Below are 18,772 nucleotides of genomic sequence, written 5' to 3'. Positions count from 1 at the left end.
AAGATCAGGTGACAAGGGGCACTGTAACAGTGTGGTGACTAAACAGTGTCTGATGATGCAGACAGACCGTGACTGGAGGGTCAAAGACAATGACCGGTATTATGACCGCTGGGGGCGGGGGAGGCCTAATGTAGAGATGAGGCCGTATGACAAATGGAGACAGTTCTCTCGACCTGTAGGGCAAGGTGCAATACGTGCCCGGTCTCGAGACCCTGGTGTGATGTTGTGTGTTCAACCCCACAAGTTTGAACATAGGGGGGAGGTATGTGGTGTAATGACCACTGTGTCCACGAGGGGGCGCTGTGTGGATGTCCCAAGAGTGTGAGTGGTTGAAGAGCCATTATGTATCTCAAGGTGGGTGACCTTGAGATAGAGACATATGTATGTTTATGAATGCTATTGTAAAGTATATATGTCTGTGTGAAGGACCTGTGGTGAGGTCATAGTCATGTGACCCGGTGGGCGTGGCTATGGACCATATAATGTGGCCAGGTTAGGTCACATGGAGTGAATGCTGGGACCTGATTGGTCCAGTTTGGAAGGTCCCGTGAGGAGAAGGATCTCCTCACTAACAGCAGCCTGTGGAGCGGCTGTGTGTGTAATGGCGGCCAGTATCTGAGAGTCCCTGAGGAGTGAGTGGACTTCTGTGGCCTGGAGAAACAGCCATATGGGAACCCTGACGTGGGTGAGATAACCCTGGGGCTAAATAGCCTGTATAATGGACGCTCTCCTGTAATGCTGTGTATATTGCTGCAGGAGGTTTATGAAGGATGAATAAACCTCATAGACTATGATTTGTTGGAAAATCCTGTGCCGGATGTGTTTTTCGATCGCTGCAAGCGAGAACCCCTTACTTACATGACAGCGCTACCTCACAGCTTATTTAGCTCTCTGGTTGTGACGAGGCGTCTAGGATCATCGTAGGTACGCTTCACGACTGCTGCTAGTTGCGTGGTTAAGATCAGGGATCTGCAATCTGCATAGTTACCAACCTCTCTGGTTTTCTGAGACTTAGCTTGTGTTGTTTTTTCTCCTCGGTGAACCATTCATAACACATACCGTTACTTTGAGGCATAAAATAATGGCGACAGGATCTCTTTAAAGGATAATTCTTCAGTTGTGTCTTGAGCATCACACAATTTTCCAGTCTCATTACTTCCTGGTTTCTAGCAGCACTGTGAATGACAGTTTTCGGTGAATAGCAGAGCTGTAGGGTCAGTAGATGTTAGGCTCACCTATTGAGGTGATGTCATGATCTGTACGTGTATTCTGGTTTAGTGCTGCAGGGGTTAATACCTTTGGCCTCTCTCTGGTTCTGGGAGGGCATTAAATAGCCTCATTTGGGCTCTGCTCCTTGTCAGTGATACTTTTGAACTCGGCTTAGTTCCTGATCCCTCTGTATCTGTGGATACTGTCTGCCTGTGTATGTTTGCTCGTGTATGACCTGGGCCGTTCCTGTTTCTGATATTGCTGCCCGACTCTGTACTTGTTTTGCTTCTCTGGTATGACCTTTGCCTGTCCCTGACCTTCCGTTCCATTGCTCTTGCCTGTACCGCACTGCTATCTCAGGTTTCCAGACTCTGCTTTGTGAATGGCTACGTCCCTGTCTTGCCCCTCCTGTACCGTGCCATCTCCTGGCTTAGACCCGCGCCTGTCCGACTACTCTCTGGGCATCTCTAGACCAAGCGCCGGTCTCCGGAGTGCCGGGGCATGTCTTTGCCCCCAGACACTCCCCCAGCAGTCATGTGCTTCAGGTCCTGTTTGCCTGAAGCACGCATCTCCACCGCTGCCGCTCCACAGATATCTTTGAGCATAGTTTGTTCTACTCAGGACATGTGCACTGGCTCAGTGAGCAAATGCAGTGCGGTGTTCTTGACAGGTGAATCCTCTAAGCCTAGGGTCCTCTTGGGTACTTGGTTCCTGGGCTTTGGCACAGCAAGCAGGAAGGCACATGGGAAGTAAGGACTTGGCACATTCAGGAATCTCAGGAGCAGCAGGACCGCTGAAATGGAACCCATCAGGGATGGAAGCAAGTTGAAGCACAGTATACACAGAAGGTGAAGCAGACCAAACAGAAGTCTAGATTCATAATCCTAAAACATAGGTGTGTGTCCTAATAGACCTTAAATAGGCTTAGGGAGATGACGCAACTGGGCCATGCTGGGCAACCTGCAAAATCTGATGTGAAGCACAAGAGAGGGAAGCGCACCATGGTGAAGGAAGTAGAGCTTGGAATGCCCCAGACAAGTGTATAACAGTAGTGTGACGTTGCGTCACCTCTCTAGAACAAGACATGAGATGAAAGAGTCAAGGAGTCTGAGGCTAGAAGCCAGGAAGGTATGTCATAAACAGAAGCAAGAGACAAAGTCAGGTAACGTTCTGAGGTCAGAATTCTAGGAGATAACAGATCAGAGCAGAAGTAGTTAAATACTACGTATAAGCCTACCTGAGTATAAGCCGACCCCCCCCTAATTTTGTCACAAAAAACTGGGAAAACTTATTGACTCGCGTATAAGCCTAGGGTGGAAAATGCAGCAGCTACTGGTAAATTTTAAAAATAGATACCAATAAAAGTAAAATTAATTGAGACATCAGTAGGTTAAATGTTTTTGAACATCCATATTGAATTAGGAGCCCCATATAATGCTTCATACAGTTCATGATGGCCCCATAAGATGATCCATACAAAATACGCCCCATATAATGCTGCACAAAGGTTAATAATGCCCTATAAGATGCTCCATAGAATAATATGCCCCATATGCTGCCCCATAAAATGCTCCATAGATTATGCCTCCATAAAATGCTCCATAGAATAATATGCCCCATATGCTTCCCCATAAAATGCTCCATAGATTATGCCCCCATAAGATGCTACATAAAATGCTCCATAGATTATGCCCACATAAGATGCTCCATAAAATGCTCCATAGACTATGCCGCCATAAAATGCTTCATAGATTATGCTCCATAAATTATGCCCCCATATGCTGCCCCATAAGATGCTTCATAAGATGCTCCATAGATTATTCCCCATAAAATGCTCCATAGATTATGCCCCCATAAGATGCTCCATAGATTATGCCCCCATAAAATGCTCCATAGATTATGCCCCATAAGATGCTCCATAGATTATGCCCCCATATGTTGCCCCATAAAATACTTCATAAGATGCTCCATAGATTATGCCCCATAAAATGCTCCATAGATTATTCCCCCATAAAATGCCCCATAATGCTCCATAGATTATGCCCCATAAGATGCTCCATAGATTATGCCCCCATAAGGTGCTCTATAGATTATGCCCCATAAGGTGCCCAATAAGATGTTCCATAGATTATGCCCCATATGCTGCTCCATAGATTATGCCCCATAAGAAGCTCCATAGATTATGCCCCCATAAGATGCTCCATGGATTATGCCCCCATATGATGCCCCATAAGATGCTCCATAAATTATGCCCCCATAAAATGCCCCATAAGATGCTCCATAGATTATGCCCCATATGCTGCCCCTTAAGATGCTCCATAGATTATGCCCCCATATGCTGCCCCATAAGATGCTCCATAGATTATGCCCCCATATGCTGCTACAAATAAAAAAAATGACATACTCACCTCTCGTCACTGGGAGCGAGGTGATGGGGCCCTGAGCAGGCAGGGACACCGGTGCTCTATGGGGGACAGGTGCCAGTGTCACCGCTGGCTCAGGGCCCCGGCACCTGAGATATTCACCTGCTGCCGATCTGTCTTCCGGGTCCTCAGTCAGTGACGTTCAGGCAGCAGAGGGCACAGCGTGCACTAACTACGTCACCGTGCCCTCTGACCTGAACATCACAGCCAGAGGACGAGGAGGACAGAGCAGCGCGCAGCGATGGACCGGGGACAGGTCAATATTGCATATACTTACTCCCTCCTGGTGCGGTCTCTGCAGCCCCGCTTCTCCCGGTCTCAGGCTCCTTCCTGCAGTGGTCACGTGGTACCACTCATTAAAGTCATGAAAATGCGTGACCGCTGAAGGAAGGAGCCTGAGACCGTGGGAGAAGTGGGGGGCTGCAGAGACCGTGCCGGGGGGATCAATATGATCTGACACCCCCGCTCCCCCTTCCCCAAAAATCTCGGCTTATATGCAAGTATATATGGTAGAGAGATGGTCAGAACAAGGTCCAAGGTCAGGCAATGAAAGATCAAAACACACCTAGGCACAGAGAGACAAACCACAAGGTAGCTGAATGTATGTCTGGCAGAGGTTTGGGAGTCTGGGAGAAACAATTCAATTAAGTAACCTGGCAATCACCTGGGACAATGAACACCTGGAGGCAACCAGCACCTCACAGTCTTAGGTTGGATGGCTGAGCTGTCAGTCAACACACTGACAGCTCAGAACGCCCCTGCACCAGGCTGGACGACTGAGCTGTCAATAAAAGTAATGACAACTTCAGCACACTCTTGTAGGAGATTGGATGGCTGAGATGTTAGTGTCTAGGATCCAAACACACTGAGGGGTGGAATCGTAACAGTGCCCTCTCTCCTAGGGAGATCAGCGCTGCACTGTGAGACTTTTTCTTACTGTGCTAGCGGTGATCTCACTGAGGTCACCACAATTCAGAGGCCCGGCTGTCAATGCAGTCTCAGTAACCGGCAGAAACCTTGATGACGTTACCTCTAGTCACTGATGCTGCACTCGCAGCAGCTGATTCATCAGTGGTTCTCAGCCTGGATGGTCGCATATTGGTACCGCCTAGGTTGAAAACTGTTTATCCCCAGACATATATAATAGTCAATATTACTGACCGATCACAGCATGATCACGCGGGAGATGCTGAAATATCAGCACCTCCTGCACGATCAGTGCAGCAGCTCAGCTCTGCCAGTGGCTGAGCATCAGTGTCAGCGTCGCCCCTGGCTGTAAACCCCTTAAATGCTATGATCAAGAGCGATCACAACATTCAGGAGGGAGGTAGAGGAACGGGAGCTCTCTCTGCCTTCAGATCGGCTCTCCTGCGATGATTAATCATCGCTATGGTGGCCTGTAATCGTCATGACGAACCCCGAATCACCAAGCGAAGGAAAGCTTCTGAGACCATGCTCACAGCATGGTCTCAGAAACTTTCATTATAGTTATAATGCAATGCATTATACCTGCAATCAAAGTAAAAAAAAAGTGAAACTCCCATATAGGAGCTAAGTAAAAAAAAATTAAGAATATGTTAAAAAAAAGTACAAAATAATAATAATAATATAAAAATATTACACTAAAATACCTTTTTATTAAAAAAATTAAATAAACGAAAAAACTACACTGATCTATAAAAGGGTCACACTACTTAACCCCTTCAGTGAACGCCGTAAAAAAAAACACAAAAAAAGTAGCAAACTATGCTTTATCATCATACCGCTTGCAAAAAGTGGCATAAAACGTGATAAAACAGACGAATGTAAATAAAAATAGTATAGCAGAAAACGTCATCTTGTCCCACAAAAGAAAGGGGCCACACAGAAAAAGTTATAGCTCTTGGAACAAAGCGATGCAAAAATAATAATTTTTTTCTATAAAAGTTTTTATTCTGTAAAAGCGACAAAACATAAAAAAACTACCGTATATAAAAGGGGCATTGCTGTAATCATGCTGATCCGAAGAATAAAGCTGCCTTATCAATTTTATGGCACGCAGAATGGAAAGAATAGAAAGCAATCAAAAAAGTGATATCATCAAAAATGGTACCAATTTAAAAATGTCAACTCATCCTGAAAAACACAAGCTCTCACATGACTCTGTGGGCCAAAATATGGAAAACTTATAGCCCTCAAAATATGGGGATGCATAAAAAGCGTCTTTTAGTGTGTGACAATAGCCAAACATAGAAAAATCTGGTATCGCTGTAATCACACAGAATCGAAGAATAAAGTTGTATAATTACTTATACTGCACGAGGAACGGCATTAAAAATAAATGAAACCAATTCTTCCCCTGCTGTTGATTTGTTCATTCTGCCTCCCAAAGATTACAGTAAGGCTCGACGCACATTTATCCTGCCCTCTACGCTGGGCGCATACACTAGGGTTCCCGTGCAAATCTCTGAAGTATGTGATTCAGACGGAACCTTCGGTGGAAGATCCCCCTTAATGAGGCAGATGGAGGCACTGCAGACTCCGTCTAACCTATGATCCAGTGGCGTCCGTCTTTTTAGGTGTGCATAAAAACACGGTCCACCATAGTTTTGTGCACTTTTGAAAAGAAGAACTCCACTGAACAGAGGCCAGACAGAGTCCTGAGTAACTCTGCTGCTTCATTATAGAGGGGTTTCCTCTGTCACGTTACTTGGAGATTAAAGGCCCCTTTACATTTAGCGATGCACCAGCGATCCCGACCACGATACGACCCGGTCAGGATCGCTGGTGCATCGCTAAATGATCGCTAGTAAGCTGCCACACAGGCAGATCTCACAGCGATGCAGCAGCGATACAGCGGTCGTTACTTACCTTTCAGACACGGCGATGATGACGTCCTCCCGCCCGCGTCCACGTGTCACTCGTCGGCGCCAGCAGGAAGCACAGCAGGAAGCGCCTGACGAGAAATGGAGCCGGCCGATCTCGTGTGAGCGACAGCGACAGACAGTGGGGGAGCCGGTCGGAGGTATCACACATAGCGATATCGCTAGCAATATCACTATAACGTCACAAAATCGGTGGCGCTTTAGCGATATTGCTAGCGATATCGCTATGTGCAAAACCCCCTTTAGATGAAAACCCCAAAGTCAGTGCTCAGCACAGAGAGCAGGATAAATGTAATCCCAGGAAGAACTGGTGTAAACTGGGGGATGGAGTGTGGTGGTGCTGATGCTCCATGACACTATTTGGAGGGTAGAGGAGACTCCATATAAGGCTTGATTCAGACGTCCATGTTGCATGTACATGTATCCTTTTTCTAGTGGATGCAGCACATACCCATCATAAATGAGTGAACCTGCTCAGTTGATATTATCCGAGCATGCACGGATGCTAACTGAGTGAATATGATGTGCTCGAATAATATGTTTGAGTCCCCACGCTGGCATATATGTTTGACAGCCGCAACACATGCACTTAGCTTTCAGTTTTAATTCCTCACTCACCTTCCAAAAGTGATAACTTTTATATTTTTTACTCCATTGTGTTGTATCATTGATTTTTGATTGTGGTACAAGTTCTAGTATATTAAGGGGGTTGTCCACAGCTTGACTATACCAGCTTAATCGATGCTGGACCCCCGGCACCCTACAGTTAAATAATGTTCTCTTTCCCCTGTGCTGTGGATGTACGGTACAACACTCACGTTTTGGCCGCAGGTCTCCGCTGTCTCAATGATCCCGGATCCAGGAACAGTCGCACATTCAACAGGGGACACTTTGTTCTTTTCAAACAGATTAACTTTACTGACCAGTCCAAATTCAATTGTTGTTACAGCACAGTACATTGTCATAGTTACTGTTTCTTTAGCCTTTAGTCCCTTTTTTCTCAGGCACCCCTTTCCCGTGGGATAGTTCGTCCAGATCCGTAGCTCTCATGAGTCCTGTCCCAACTTCCTGAAATGATTCCCCATCCAGCTTTCCCTTGTGGGAAGAGATTTAGGGAGGCTTCTCCGCGACTAAATCGGATGTTCTGGGAAGGTCCGCTGACGTTTGTGGGTCCAGAACACGCCACGCACTAGCGCCGGCCCTGCCTAGGTGAGGAGCACTTTTCCTTGCACCTTCATGGCTGTGACTCTACAATCTGACTTCCAATTATATGTTTAAGTGCTGCGGGGGAAGGATTGGGCACAGACCCCCAATGTGACAGCACCAAGGCTGTCAGCTCACTGAGATTTCCCAGTTGTCACGCATTTTTATGGCCCCTCACCCAGTTTGTGACTTCGCACCTAAGTAGGGGGGCACATGTCTGTAATGTTTTTTTGTCGTGTAGCTTTTTTATCTCCCGAATTTTGGTTACCCGCCACGCCCTTATATATAAGTCATATCCATCTGAACGGGGCTCCCGTTTTGGGGGTAACCAGGCTCTCACAGGTTGCAATCTCTACATATATTTGCTGGGAATGGATTGTGCCTGAAAAATCAGGACAGGTCAAACGTGGGATTGTTGGCAGCTGTGCCTGCTACCTGCATGGATGGTCTCGAGCTAAATATAAGAATCAATGTCATTTTTTTCATTACCATTACGCACGTTTAATAAGTGAGCCAAGCTGTGGAATATAAAGAAACACAATGAGCCGCACAGTGACAAAACTCGTCGCACTGATAAACTCGTGACAATGAGATCCCTGTACCTGCAGTAAGCGATATCCTATTGCACCACTAGATGGCGCTCTGTTCTGCGCAGTATTGAAGAATTATGTCCCTTTCGACTTGCCGTCCTGACGTAACGAACAGTACAGACGGGTGATTCAACATGGCGGCCTCCTAGTGTGCGCACACGTGTACTGGTTATTGACGTCTATTGCTCAGCAGGCTGCGGAGAATCCGGAGAATCTAGGAAGTGCTGCTTCTGACAAGTCGTCATCATGTCCGGGAGAAATAATAACAAGCTGCCGAGCAACCTTCCGCAGCTGCAGAACCTGATAAAGAGGGATCCGTCCTCATACACCGAGGAGGTAAGAGCTGGGTGCCAGGGAATGGAGACCAGCTGCCCCTCTCAGTACACGTCCGAGGAAGGTTGTGCAACTGATTTCCACCATAGAATGTGTGTCAGTATCACCCGCCAGTGCTGCACATGCACAGGGGGAGAGGGAGTCTGGGTGTGTGCTTCCTCAGTGCCCATCTGTCCGTGCCAAGGTGGTGAAGGGCCAGCAGTACATTCAGGGAGCTCTTCTGTTACTATAGGGTACTGCTCTGGGCTCTAGAAGGGCACCGGGATTGTCTGATCGCCTTCTGGGCAGCCGCCGGAGTGCCGTCCTCTAGAAGGGCACCAGGATTGTCTGATCGCCTTCTGGGCAGCCGCCGGAGTGCCGTCCTCTAGAAGGGCACCAGGATTGTCTGATCGCCTTCTGGGCAGCCGCCGGAGTGCCGTCCTCTAGAAGGGCACCAGGATTGTCTGATCGCCTTCTGGGCAGCCGCCGGAGTGCCGTCCTCTAGAAGGGCACCAGGATTGTCTGATCACCTCCTGGGTAGCCACCGGAGAGCCGTTCACCATAGAATGTGTCAGTATCACCCGCCAGTGCTGCACATACACAGGGGGAGAGGGTGTGTGCTTCCTCAGTGCCCATCTGTCCGTGCCAAGGCGGTGCAGGGCCAGCAGTACATTCAGGGAGCTCCTCTGTTACTATAGGGTACTGCTCTGGGCTCTAGAAGGGCACCGGGATTGTCTGATCGCCTTCTGGGCAGCCACCGGAGTACCATCCTCTAGAAGGGCACCGGGATTGTCTGATCGCCTTCTGGGCAGCCGCCGGAGTACCGTCCTCTAGAAGGGCACCAGGATTGTCTGATCACCTCCTGGGCAGCCACCGGAGTGCCGTTCACCATAGAGTGTGTGTCAGTATCGCCCGCCAGTGCTGCATATACATAGGGAGAGAGGGTGTCTGGTTGTGTGCTTCATCAGTGCCCATGCCAAGGTGGTGAAGGGCCAGCAGTACATTCAGGGAACCCTTCTGTTGCTATAGGGTACTGCTCTGGGCTCTAGAAGGACAGCAGGATTGTCTGATCACCTCCTGTTCAGCCGCTGGAGCGCCGTCCTTTAGAAGGACACCGGGATTGTCTGATCACCTCCTGGGCAGCTGCCGGAGCGCCGTCCACCATGTGACAGGAACAGAAGGCAGCTGCAGGTGTCCCCAATGGGAGAACAGGGTCCTGGTGCTCCCTACGGTCAGTGGAGAGCTGGTCAGAGAATTCCTGTTCACATCACGTTTTACTCATCGGGTGCTCCGCCGGGGCTTATGTATGATGCCCTGGAACACAGAATGTAGGCATACGTACTGTAACAGACGGGGTCACTTTGTGCTCTGTTGAATATCACTTTCTGGCTGTTTCCACCTATTTGGGGTGGGCAACAAAATTTAGTAGTCCATGCACATACGGCTGAAATTGATGTCCGACAGAACACACCAGGACTCAGTCTCCACTATTACAGTCAATATCTCCATCAGCGCATACACCTGAATCCCATTTCCTAAGGCTTTAGACATAAGCAATGACAGAGCCACTAACGCAAGGGTGCTAATTCTCAAACACACATTTTCTTGTAGCATTGTATTCCTCTCTGCAAAGATACTGTGTGAATATACCCTTAAAGGGATATTCTCATCTCCGAGATCCTATCCCAGTATGTATCATAAGTTGAGGATCCAAGAAAAGCACTTCTGAGCATCCGCGCTGCTTTAGTGATAAGAATTCTTCAGAAATCCCTGAAGAATTCCCTGTGGGATTTCTGAAGAATTCTTATCACTAAAGCAGCGCGGATGCTCAGAAGTGCTTTTCTTGGATCCTCAACTTATGATACCTAGTGGACGCTGTCCACCTGCACGAGCTCTGCAGCAGCTATATGACTGCAACAAACGTTGAGAGTGGTTGTGTCTGAACACAACCCATAAAGGGTGAGTACTCCAGAGTACTTTTATATTTTAAATGATTTATACCAGGTGAAGCCCTATGTCTGCGCCCCCGCCCTTGTTTTCTCTTATCCCAGTATGTAGTAGGTGTAATGATGATAATAGCAAATCCCTCCAATTACAAATGTAGTAGTTCTTCAGATTCACTCTGTCTCTATCCTCATGTGCAGGCACTGCTGTAGCTTAGGTATCCATGGTTATGACCACAAGCAACAAGCTATATAAGTGGTCACAACCATGGATACCTAAGCTACTGCAATGCCCTGCACATGAGGAAAGGGACATAGTGAATCAGAAGAACTATACTACATTTCGAATTGGAGGCATTTGCTGCTATTATTATTATTATACCTGCTCCATATTGGGATAGGATCTTGGTGGTGGGAATACCCTGAAAGGTTTTTTTCGTAGCATAGATTTTTTTTCACACTCGTAAAGAAGTCTGGTACAAATGTGTGCCTGAGCCGCAGACTCATTTTCCATTGGAAAAATGGAACTGATTTTGTGTCTCAAAAATATCTGCAACAAATCTGCTGTGTGTGAATTTATACTTTTGGTCTTCAGAGTAGTCTGTATTTCTGGGTTATTTGGACACTCCTATATTTGAAGGGAGCAATTCTGAAAACATTATTTTTGGGTATTGCCACCTATTTGGCTACCGAATCTAATTTTTCAAGTCAGGAGACGGCTGACTTTATTTGTATTTTTTTCGTAAATGTAGCATTTAACCCATGAAAGTATGTGGTGTCACATAGTGATAAATGCTAAAGTTTTCATGTTTTGTGAAGTTTTTACAGCAGTACAAACACTATCAGTCCATCATTGAAGTCTTCAAGCTGCAGCCAGATAGACCTAACAAGGATTTGGCTACTCTGGTCATGTTTATGGCACAGGTAAGAAAATTATAAACTACTTTGGGACCGACTTGATGTGGGTTTATTTTTAGGATGTTTGGTTAGATCATCTGTGTGTCGTGGTCTGAGTATGAACTGCAATGCACGGTCTGGCCAGGGGTCTCCGGACCTGAACTTGACAGCCTCACGGACTGCAAACCCAGATGTATGAATGCAGCCTAAGGATAAGGCTAGAATCACATAATGAGTATGTTCGATTCTAGAACTTGAACTCCCATGGTTCTACAGTACAAAACTCAGATCACCAAAGGGTTTTATGGTGGCCTAAATTTTAGTTCAGCAGAACCATTGAGTAGATGGGTGTGGGTGTTTTGGCTTTAAAACAAATCTTAAAATGTTACTACATTACATCCATGTGAAAGTGGCCTTGATGTAATAGTCTCTGTGTTTTCCAGACTGCTCACTGCTATCCGGAGTATCTTCAGGACTTCCCACAGCAGCTGAAATCTATCCTATCTTCACAACACACAGTCATGGATCCAGATCTCAGAATGGTAATCTATTCCTTGCATTAGGTCACATTCAAACATTGTGTTATTCGCTTTTTTCGGACAGCATAATGTGCCCTTTCATTTTCCTTCTGTTTTGCTGTTTTGTGAGCTGAAGGTTTGCCCCCCTTTATCCCCATCCTAAATTATAGTGACGTGTCCACGTTTGGACCGTGCTTCAGACTGACAGCGCACGGACACTATTCACATAGCATCTCTGTGCGGTCCGTTTGAAACGTAGATGTGTGAATTCAGCCTAATAGTTAGCTTTAGCATTAATAATATTAATAATTATTATTTCATAATAGGTGGAGCTGCTGCTATATTGGTACTTGTTTGAGACAACCACCCAAAATGTCAAAAGTGGTCTTCGCAAATGAAATGGATAATGTGTATAATGTTTGCTGGTGCTAACAATTTAAGTAGTTGTGCTTGAAACTTATTTGCTTCTTGTCTTTCAGACTTTATGCAAAGCTTTAATCATGTTAAGAAACAAGGACTTAATTAGCCCATCTGCTCTTCTTGAACTCTTCTTTGAACTTTTAAGATGCCAAGATAAACTTCTCAGAAAGGTAATGAAATTTAGAAATATTTTATAAATTCTTAAGTACAAATAATTTTGTTTATCTAAAGTGTTCCTTTAAAAATATGCATAAGAAAAATGTCCCTTAAAGGGAACCTGTCACCAGGAATAACGATTTTGACCTGCAGATATGGGGTTAATCTGCAGGTTAACAGCGTTATGTTGCTGTCCAATGCCTGGATGCCACCGATTGCAGCTGTGAAAAAATTATCTTTTTTCTCCCTGCTTGTATTCGGTCATTGAGGCGGGTGCGCTGCCAGTCCAGTCACCTCCGTGAGAATACAGAACGGCTGCTTTAACTGCGCCCTCGGCCCTGACTGACAGCCGGACGGCCGCAATGTATAGCCAGTATCAGTCAGGGCTGGGAGTGCAGTTACAGCGGCTGCTCTTTATACTCAGAACGTGACTGAATCGGTGCCGCCTCCATGACTGAATTTCAAGTGCTGGCGTGGAGAATAAAAATCATTTTCTCCCCACTGCATTTGGCTGCGTGCAGGCACCAGACAGCATAATAACGCTGTTGACCTGCAGATTAACCGCATGTCTACAAGTTAACCACGTTATTCCTGGTAACCAGTTCCATTTTAAAGGCTAAAGCGCCAAGAATAGAGAACTTTGATTTCTTGTGTGGTCCAGATGTCCTATGTAGTGTGTATTGGTCAATTTTTAGGCAGTTTTCAATTTTGGTGATTAATTTAAATATTGAACAACTACAGTGCTGTCGGTCAATCCAAAAGGTTAAGAAACCTGAATATTTAAAAAAGTAAAAGTGAGGTTTTGTCTTTCTTAGGAGAATGTCTATGTGTGCAGAAATATTGGGCAACTATTAGAGTGCTGTATTATGCAAATACATGGAATAGCGTAAATTTTCCTATCTCAGTTGTTTATTACTCTGTCACCTCATTGGGGGACACAGGGCCATGGGTGTTATGCTGCTGTCCACTAGGAGTCGACACTATGCATAATCTGAAAAAGATTAACCATGGCTCCTCCTCTGCAGTATACACCCCTGGACGGCGTTAGCCTTCTCCAGTTTTTGCTTAGTGTCGCATAGGAGGCACACCTAAGGATTACAGATGAAGAAAAGTGGGTCTCTTGCGAGACTCCTGACATGGCTCCTTCCTCGGACCCTTTTATAGGGTGCCCGGTTGAAGTCGAGATGGCTATTCCCCATGTCGCTCCTTCCCCAGTCCCTCGGGTGCTGGTTCGAAGTTGAGACCCCCCTCCTTCCCCAATTCCCTTTGGTTTCTGGGTTGAGGTCGAGGCGACGATAAAGCCCCCTGAAGGTGACAGCAGCACCCTCCCTAGTCTCCCTCTGGGGGCATTAGGTTGAGACGCCTCAGGTAGGGCCTGCACAGGCAGCACTTTGCAGCTCCCAGCAGCATGGGCCAGCACACTGCGCCTGCATCCAGAGACCCCAGCCCAGCTGTGGGCTCCTGTCGGGATCGGGGGGGAGTGCAGGCAGGCATGGCACATCTGAGACACAGGGCTCCCTGCGCCCTGTTTTCTCTGGCAGACAGCGGGGGAGGGGGGACCCTTCAGCCCCCCCCCCCCCATCACCTATAGCCCCACCGCTATCCTACTTTAAGGTCCGGGAGGCTCGGTTTAGATCCGATCCCCTCCCGGACTTCTGCGCCGACCTGGATCCCTCTTGGGCATCAGGCTTCTACTTTAGGCCGCGGCTTCGGCCTAGCCGAGGCCGCCTTGTTTCTGACCCCCGGCCCACCCCCTGGATGACAAATATGACACTCTACAGTGTCATAGAGGGGGCGGATCGAGACTGAAAGGGCGCGTTTTTTACACAGCCTTGCCGCCTTTTTTCTCTGCTCTCCGCCCCCTTTCTCCTTCCTCCTCTTCTCCTCGGCGGCCATTTCTGCTGCAGAACAAAATTATCCCTGCATATCGTCCAGGCCAGGCAGTCTCCGGGGGGGCACAGGACTGTGAATCTTCGGCGCTGGACCTTGGGACAAACTGGTGGGGTAAGATCACAGCTGGGGTTCTTACTCGGCTGTGATTCCATATTCCTATAAGACCCCCTATATGGTCCTCTGCATAGCCACCCCTGTACAGCCCCTCCGCATAGCCACCCGTCTCGTGCACTATGCCAGGCTCAAGGTCCAAGAGAACCAGGCAGGACTTCTTTTATGCATTCTGCACAGCCTGCAGTACCACTCTCCCCAGTGGCAGCACGTACCCGCACTGCTGGGACTGTATCACTGGGTCAGAACCCCAAGAAGCCCCTACCAATGCACCGGTGTCTAATAACACGCCAGAATGGGCTACTTAGATGTCGCAATCTATGACGCAGTCTATAGATAACCTAACCTCCACATTACTTCAGGCTCTGCAGGGTCATGCCTCGGCTATGAACATTACCCAGCAAAGGGAGAGCTCGACTCAGGGACATGACTTTCCGGGCACATCCAGACGTAAGTGGACCCATAGGTCACGTTCATCTGCGTCATCCCATAGCACACGGTCATCCCCCACTAGGCAGAGACACCGTAGTTCCAGGTCACCTAGACCGTCCCCTACCAGGGACAGACAAGGCAGATCTGCACAGCGATCCCCGACCACAGAAGACCTCCACCCCAGTTCACCCACCAAGGGACGCCTCAGCGATACACAGGATTCGGAAGGCATCTGTGACACCGACTCAGACAACGAAACGGAGGGGTCCCTGATCCCAATTTCCCCTAGCAATACAGTGCTAGTTAAGGACGTAATCTCTTCCATCCATCGGGTGCTGGATATTTCTGATCCGGCCCCAAAACACAAAATTTCCTTTGAAGGAGTTCTAAAACCACCTAAGGTCTTCTCTAATCACCCAGAATTTAAGGCGATCCTTACAAAGCAGTTCTAACAGCCTGAGAAGTTCACCAATCGCAAATATTTGGAGGCGAGGTACCCCTTTCCAAAGAAGGACACCAAAGAATGGACAGATCCACCCGAAGTGGACCCCCCAGTCTCTAGACTAGCAGCACAGACCCTCCTTTCACTGCCAGATAGCTCAACCCTCAGGGACGCAGCAGACCGGCAGGTAGTATGCATTGCTTGTTCAATTTTCGAGGCTGCAGGGGCCTCCCTGGCTCCCGCGTTCGCTTCAGTTAGGGCTGCCAAGGCCATTCTGGCTGGGGCCACAAAATTACAAGCTGGCCTCCAAGCACCAGCTCCTGAGCTGTAGGACCAAGCGGTTGAAATAGCAGTTGTAGCAGATTACATGCTTCATGCAGTTCTAGATTCAGCAAGGGGTGTAGCGGGGATAGCATCAAACGCCATCACGATTCGGCGTATCCTCTGGCTGCGGGAATGGAAAGCGGACGCAGCCTCAAAGAAGTCCCTCACGCACCTCCCGTATCTCAGTGAGCGACTTTTCGGTGAAAAGTTGGACACGATATCCAACACACCGGGGGTAAGAGTACTTCTCTCCCTCAACTGAAACCTAAACGCACTTACAAGAAGCGTAACCAAGCCCGATTCCGATCCTTTCGGAATTCTTCAGGCTTGTCCGTCTCGCGTCCAGCACAAAATCGCAACCGTTCCCCACGCAGGGACACCTCACGGTCGAGGCAAAGGTTGGACAAGACCTGGCAGACGAAAGCAGGCCAGTCGAAGCCCAAAGGAGGAAAACCTCAGACTCTCTCCTCATCATGACTCTCGAACTCCGGAAGACATACCACCCATAGGAGGCTGACTTTTGCTCTTTCAGCAAGTCTGGCTGCCTATTACAGAAGACAGGTGGGTCAGGGAACTAGTGTCTTCCGGATACAAGATAGAGTTCACTTCCAACCCACCGAACCGATTTTTACTCTGTTTCCCCAAAGCTGCCAGCCAAGGCTCGTGCCTTCCACCAAGCGGTTTCCTCGCTTCTTCATGCAGGAGTCATATTACTGGTTCGCGTGGCCGAGCGCTTCCGAGGGTTCTACTCCAATATATTCGTAGTCCCCAAGAAAGGAGGCAGCGTACGGCCCATACTGGACCTAAAACAACTCAACAAATATGTATGGGTTTGTCACTTCCGCATGGAGTCTCTTCAGTCCATCATAGCGTCCATGGAAAAAGCCGGATTACTTACCGGTAATGCTCTTTTAATGAGTCCACGACAGCACCCACTGGAGGTATCGGATCCGCCCCATTTGGAACAGGAAACCCTACAGGAAAGATAAAAGGGGCGGTCCGCCTTTCCTCCTCAGTTTTGCATTTCAGAGTACCAGGAGGACCGCCAAGGATTAGGCAATGTCTTGTATTTGTAACTTTACTTATCCAACTTTAGCCGATATACTTTTAATATTGATATTTCTAGCAGGGAGGGAAGTGAGCGGGTGCTGTCGTGGACTCATTAAAAGAGCATTACCGGTAAGTAATCCGGCTTTTTACCCTTCGCCACGACAGCACCCACTGGAGAGATTCCAGAGACCATCACCTGGGTGGGACCACCGTGCCAAGGACAGTCCTGCCAAAGCTTAGGTCAGAAGTAGACGAAAGGTCAAGTCTATAGTGTCTATAGAAGGTAGAAGGGGATGACCAAATTGCCGCCTTACATATGGTTTCAATTGGAACGTCTCCCCTCTCCGCCCAGGAGGCAGCCATTGCTCTGGTGGAATGTGCTCTGATGCCTTCCGGAGGATCTTCATTTTTTGTAGAGTAGGCTAAACGAATGGCATCCCTGATCCATCGGGAAATGGTGCTCTTTGTGACTCCATACCCTTTTTTACAGCCCTGAAAAGAAATGAACAGAGCCCTACACTGCCTCCAGCTCTCGGACCTTTCAATATACTTTAGGACAGTTCTTCTGACGTCCAAAGTGTGGAATTTCTGCTCTTCCGGAGTGGAGGGATCTTCAAAGAAGGTTGGGAGGAGTATCTCCTGAGACCTATGGTACTTTGTTGATACCTTAGGCAGGTATGAGGGGTCTGGCATTAATATTAATCTATCTTGGTATACCTGTAAAAAGGGTGGATCTATGGACAGGGCCTGGATATCACCCACTCTCCTAGCGGATGTCAGTGCTACCAAGAGGGCCGTCTTAAATGATAGATATTTAAGGGATATCGTATCTATCGGCTCAAAAGGTGCTTCTGTCAGGGCGTCTAACACCAGGTTTAAGTCCCATGTAGGGATTGTAGGTATGTGAACCGGAGTTATTCTTTCACACACTGTAATGAATCATGATATCCACTTATTGCCTGCTATATTATGGCCATACAGCGCCCCCAACGCAGACACCTGTACTTTCAGTGTGTTTACTGCCAAGCCCAACTCCTTCCCTTTTTGTAGGAATTCCAAGATAGGAACTATCGGGACTTCTGCTGTATGAGATGCTGTATGAAACTGTAGGAATTTCTTCCATATTCTTTTATAAATTTGGGTCGTGGACTGCTTCCTGCTCTGTAGGAGCGTAGTAATTAATGATTCCGAAAAGCCTCTTGATCTTAATAGGTGCCTTTCAAGTTCCACGCTGTCAAGTGTAAGTTGTCCACTTGAGGGTGGAAGAAAGGGCCTTGGGAGAGTAGGTTGGGATTTGAGGGGAGAACCCAAGGATCTGTCACTGACATAATTCGTAGCCACGAGAACCACGGTCTCTTGGGCCAGAATGGTGCTATCAGGATTACTCTCGCCTTGTCCTCTGATTTTCCGAATCACTTGTGGTAGGAGAATCAATGGAGGGAAGGCGTATGCCAGCTTGAACTTCCATGAGGCCTGGAGGGCATCCAGTATGTCTGGGTGGTCTGCTGGAGACAGGGAAGCAAAGGTCTTTGTCTGTCTGTTCTCCCTTGTGGCAAAGAGGTCCACTTGAGGATGCCCCCATAGAGCTACTATGTCCTGGAAGATTTGGCGACCGAGGCACCACTCCCCTTGCCGAAGTGTGTGACGGCTTAAGAAATCTGCTTCTTGGTTGTTCTCTCCTCTGATATGAAGAGCCGAGAGGGACAACAAATAGCTTTCGGCTAAGCTTAAGATTCTTGCCGCAGAAGACATCAGAGTCTCTGATCGAGTACCTCCTTGTCTGTTTATGTAGGCCACTGTGGTGGTGTTGTCCGACAGGATCCTGACATGTTTCTGTTGGAGCTGTGGAAGGAAATGATGTAGAGCATAGTATACTGCTGTCAGTTCTTTTAAATTAGACGAGTATTCTCTTTCCTCTCTATTCCATCTTCCTTGACAAAAGCTATTCCCCATATGGGCTCCCCAGCCTTGGGGGCTAGCGTCGG

General features: G+C 47.8%; 1 protein-coding gene across 3 annotated transcripts in view; it reads left to right on the top strand.

Annotated features, from left to right (window-relative positions):
• The first annotated feature begins 8,324 nt into the window (after positions 1 to 8,324).
• SDAD1 (SDA1 domain containing 1) overlaps positions 8,325 to 18,772 on the top strand; it is a 204,422-nt gene continuing 193,974 nt past the window's right edge. For 2 of the 3 annotated variants that reach the window (XM_073541116.1, XM_073541107.1), the window contains exons 1-4: positions 8,328 to 8,625; positions 11,364 to 11,468; positions 11,885 to 11,983; positions 12,439 to 12,549. In XM_073541116.1, the coding sequence (XP_073397217.1) occupies positions 8,536 to 8,625; positions 11,364 to 11,468; positions 11,885 to 11,983; positions 12,439 to 12,549 (405 nt within the window). In that variant the 5' untranslated portion in view covers positions 8,328 to 8,535. Of the gene's footprint in view, positions 8,626 to 11,363; positions 11,469 to 11,884; positions 11,984 to 12,438; positions 12,550 to 18,772 lie in introns of all 3 variants that reach the window. The other variant, XM_073541097.1, reaches the window with a different exon arrangement.

The sequence above is a fragment of the Dendrobates tinctorius genome, unplaced genomic scaffold, assembly GCF_039654945.1.
Source record: "Dendrobates tinctorius isolate UK_male_01 unplaced genomic scaffold, ASM3965494v1 ptg000011l, whole genome shotgun sequence".
Classification (NCBI taxonomy): domain Eukaryota; kingdom Metazoa; phylum Chordata; class Amphibia; order Anura; family Dendrobatidae; genus Dendrobates; species Dendrobates tinctorius.
The sequence above is the reverse complement of the archived record's forward strand: the minus strand, read 5'-3'. Positions and strand labels throughout refer to the sequence as shown.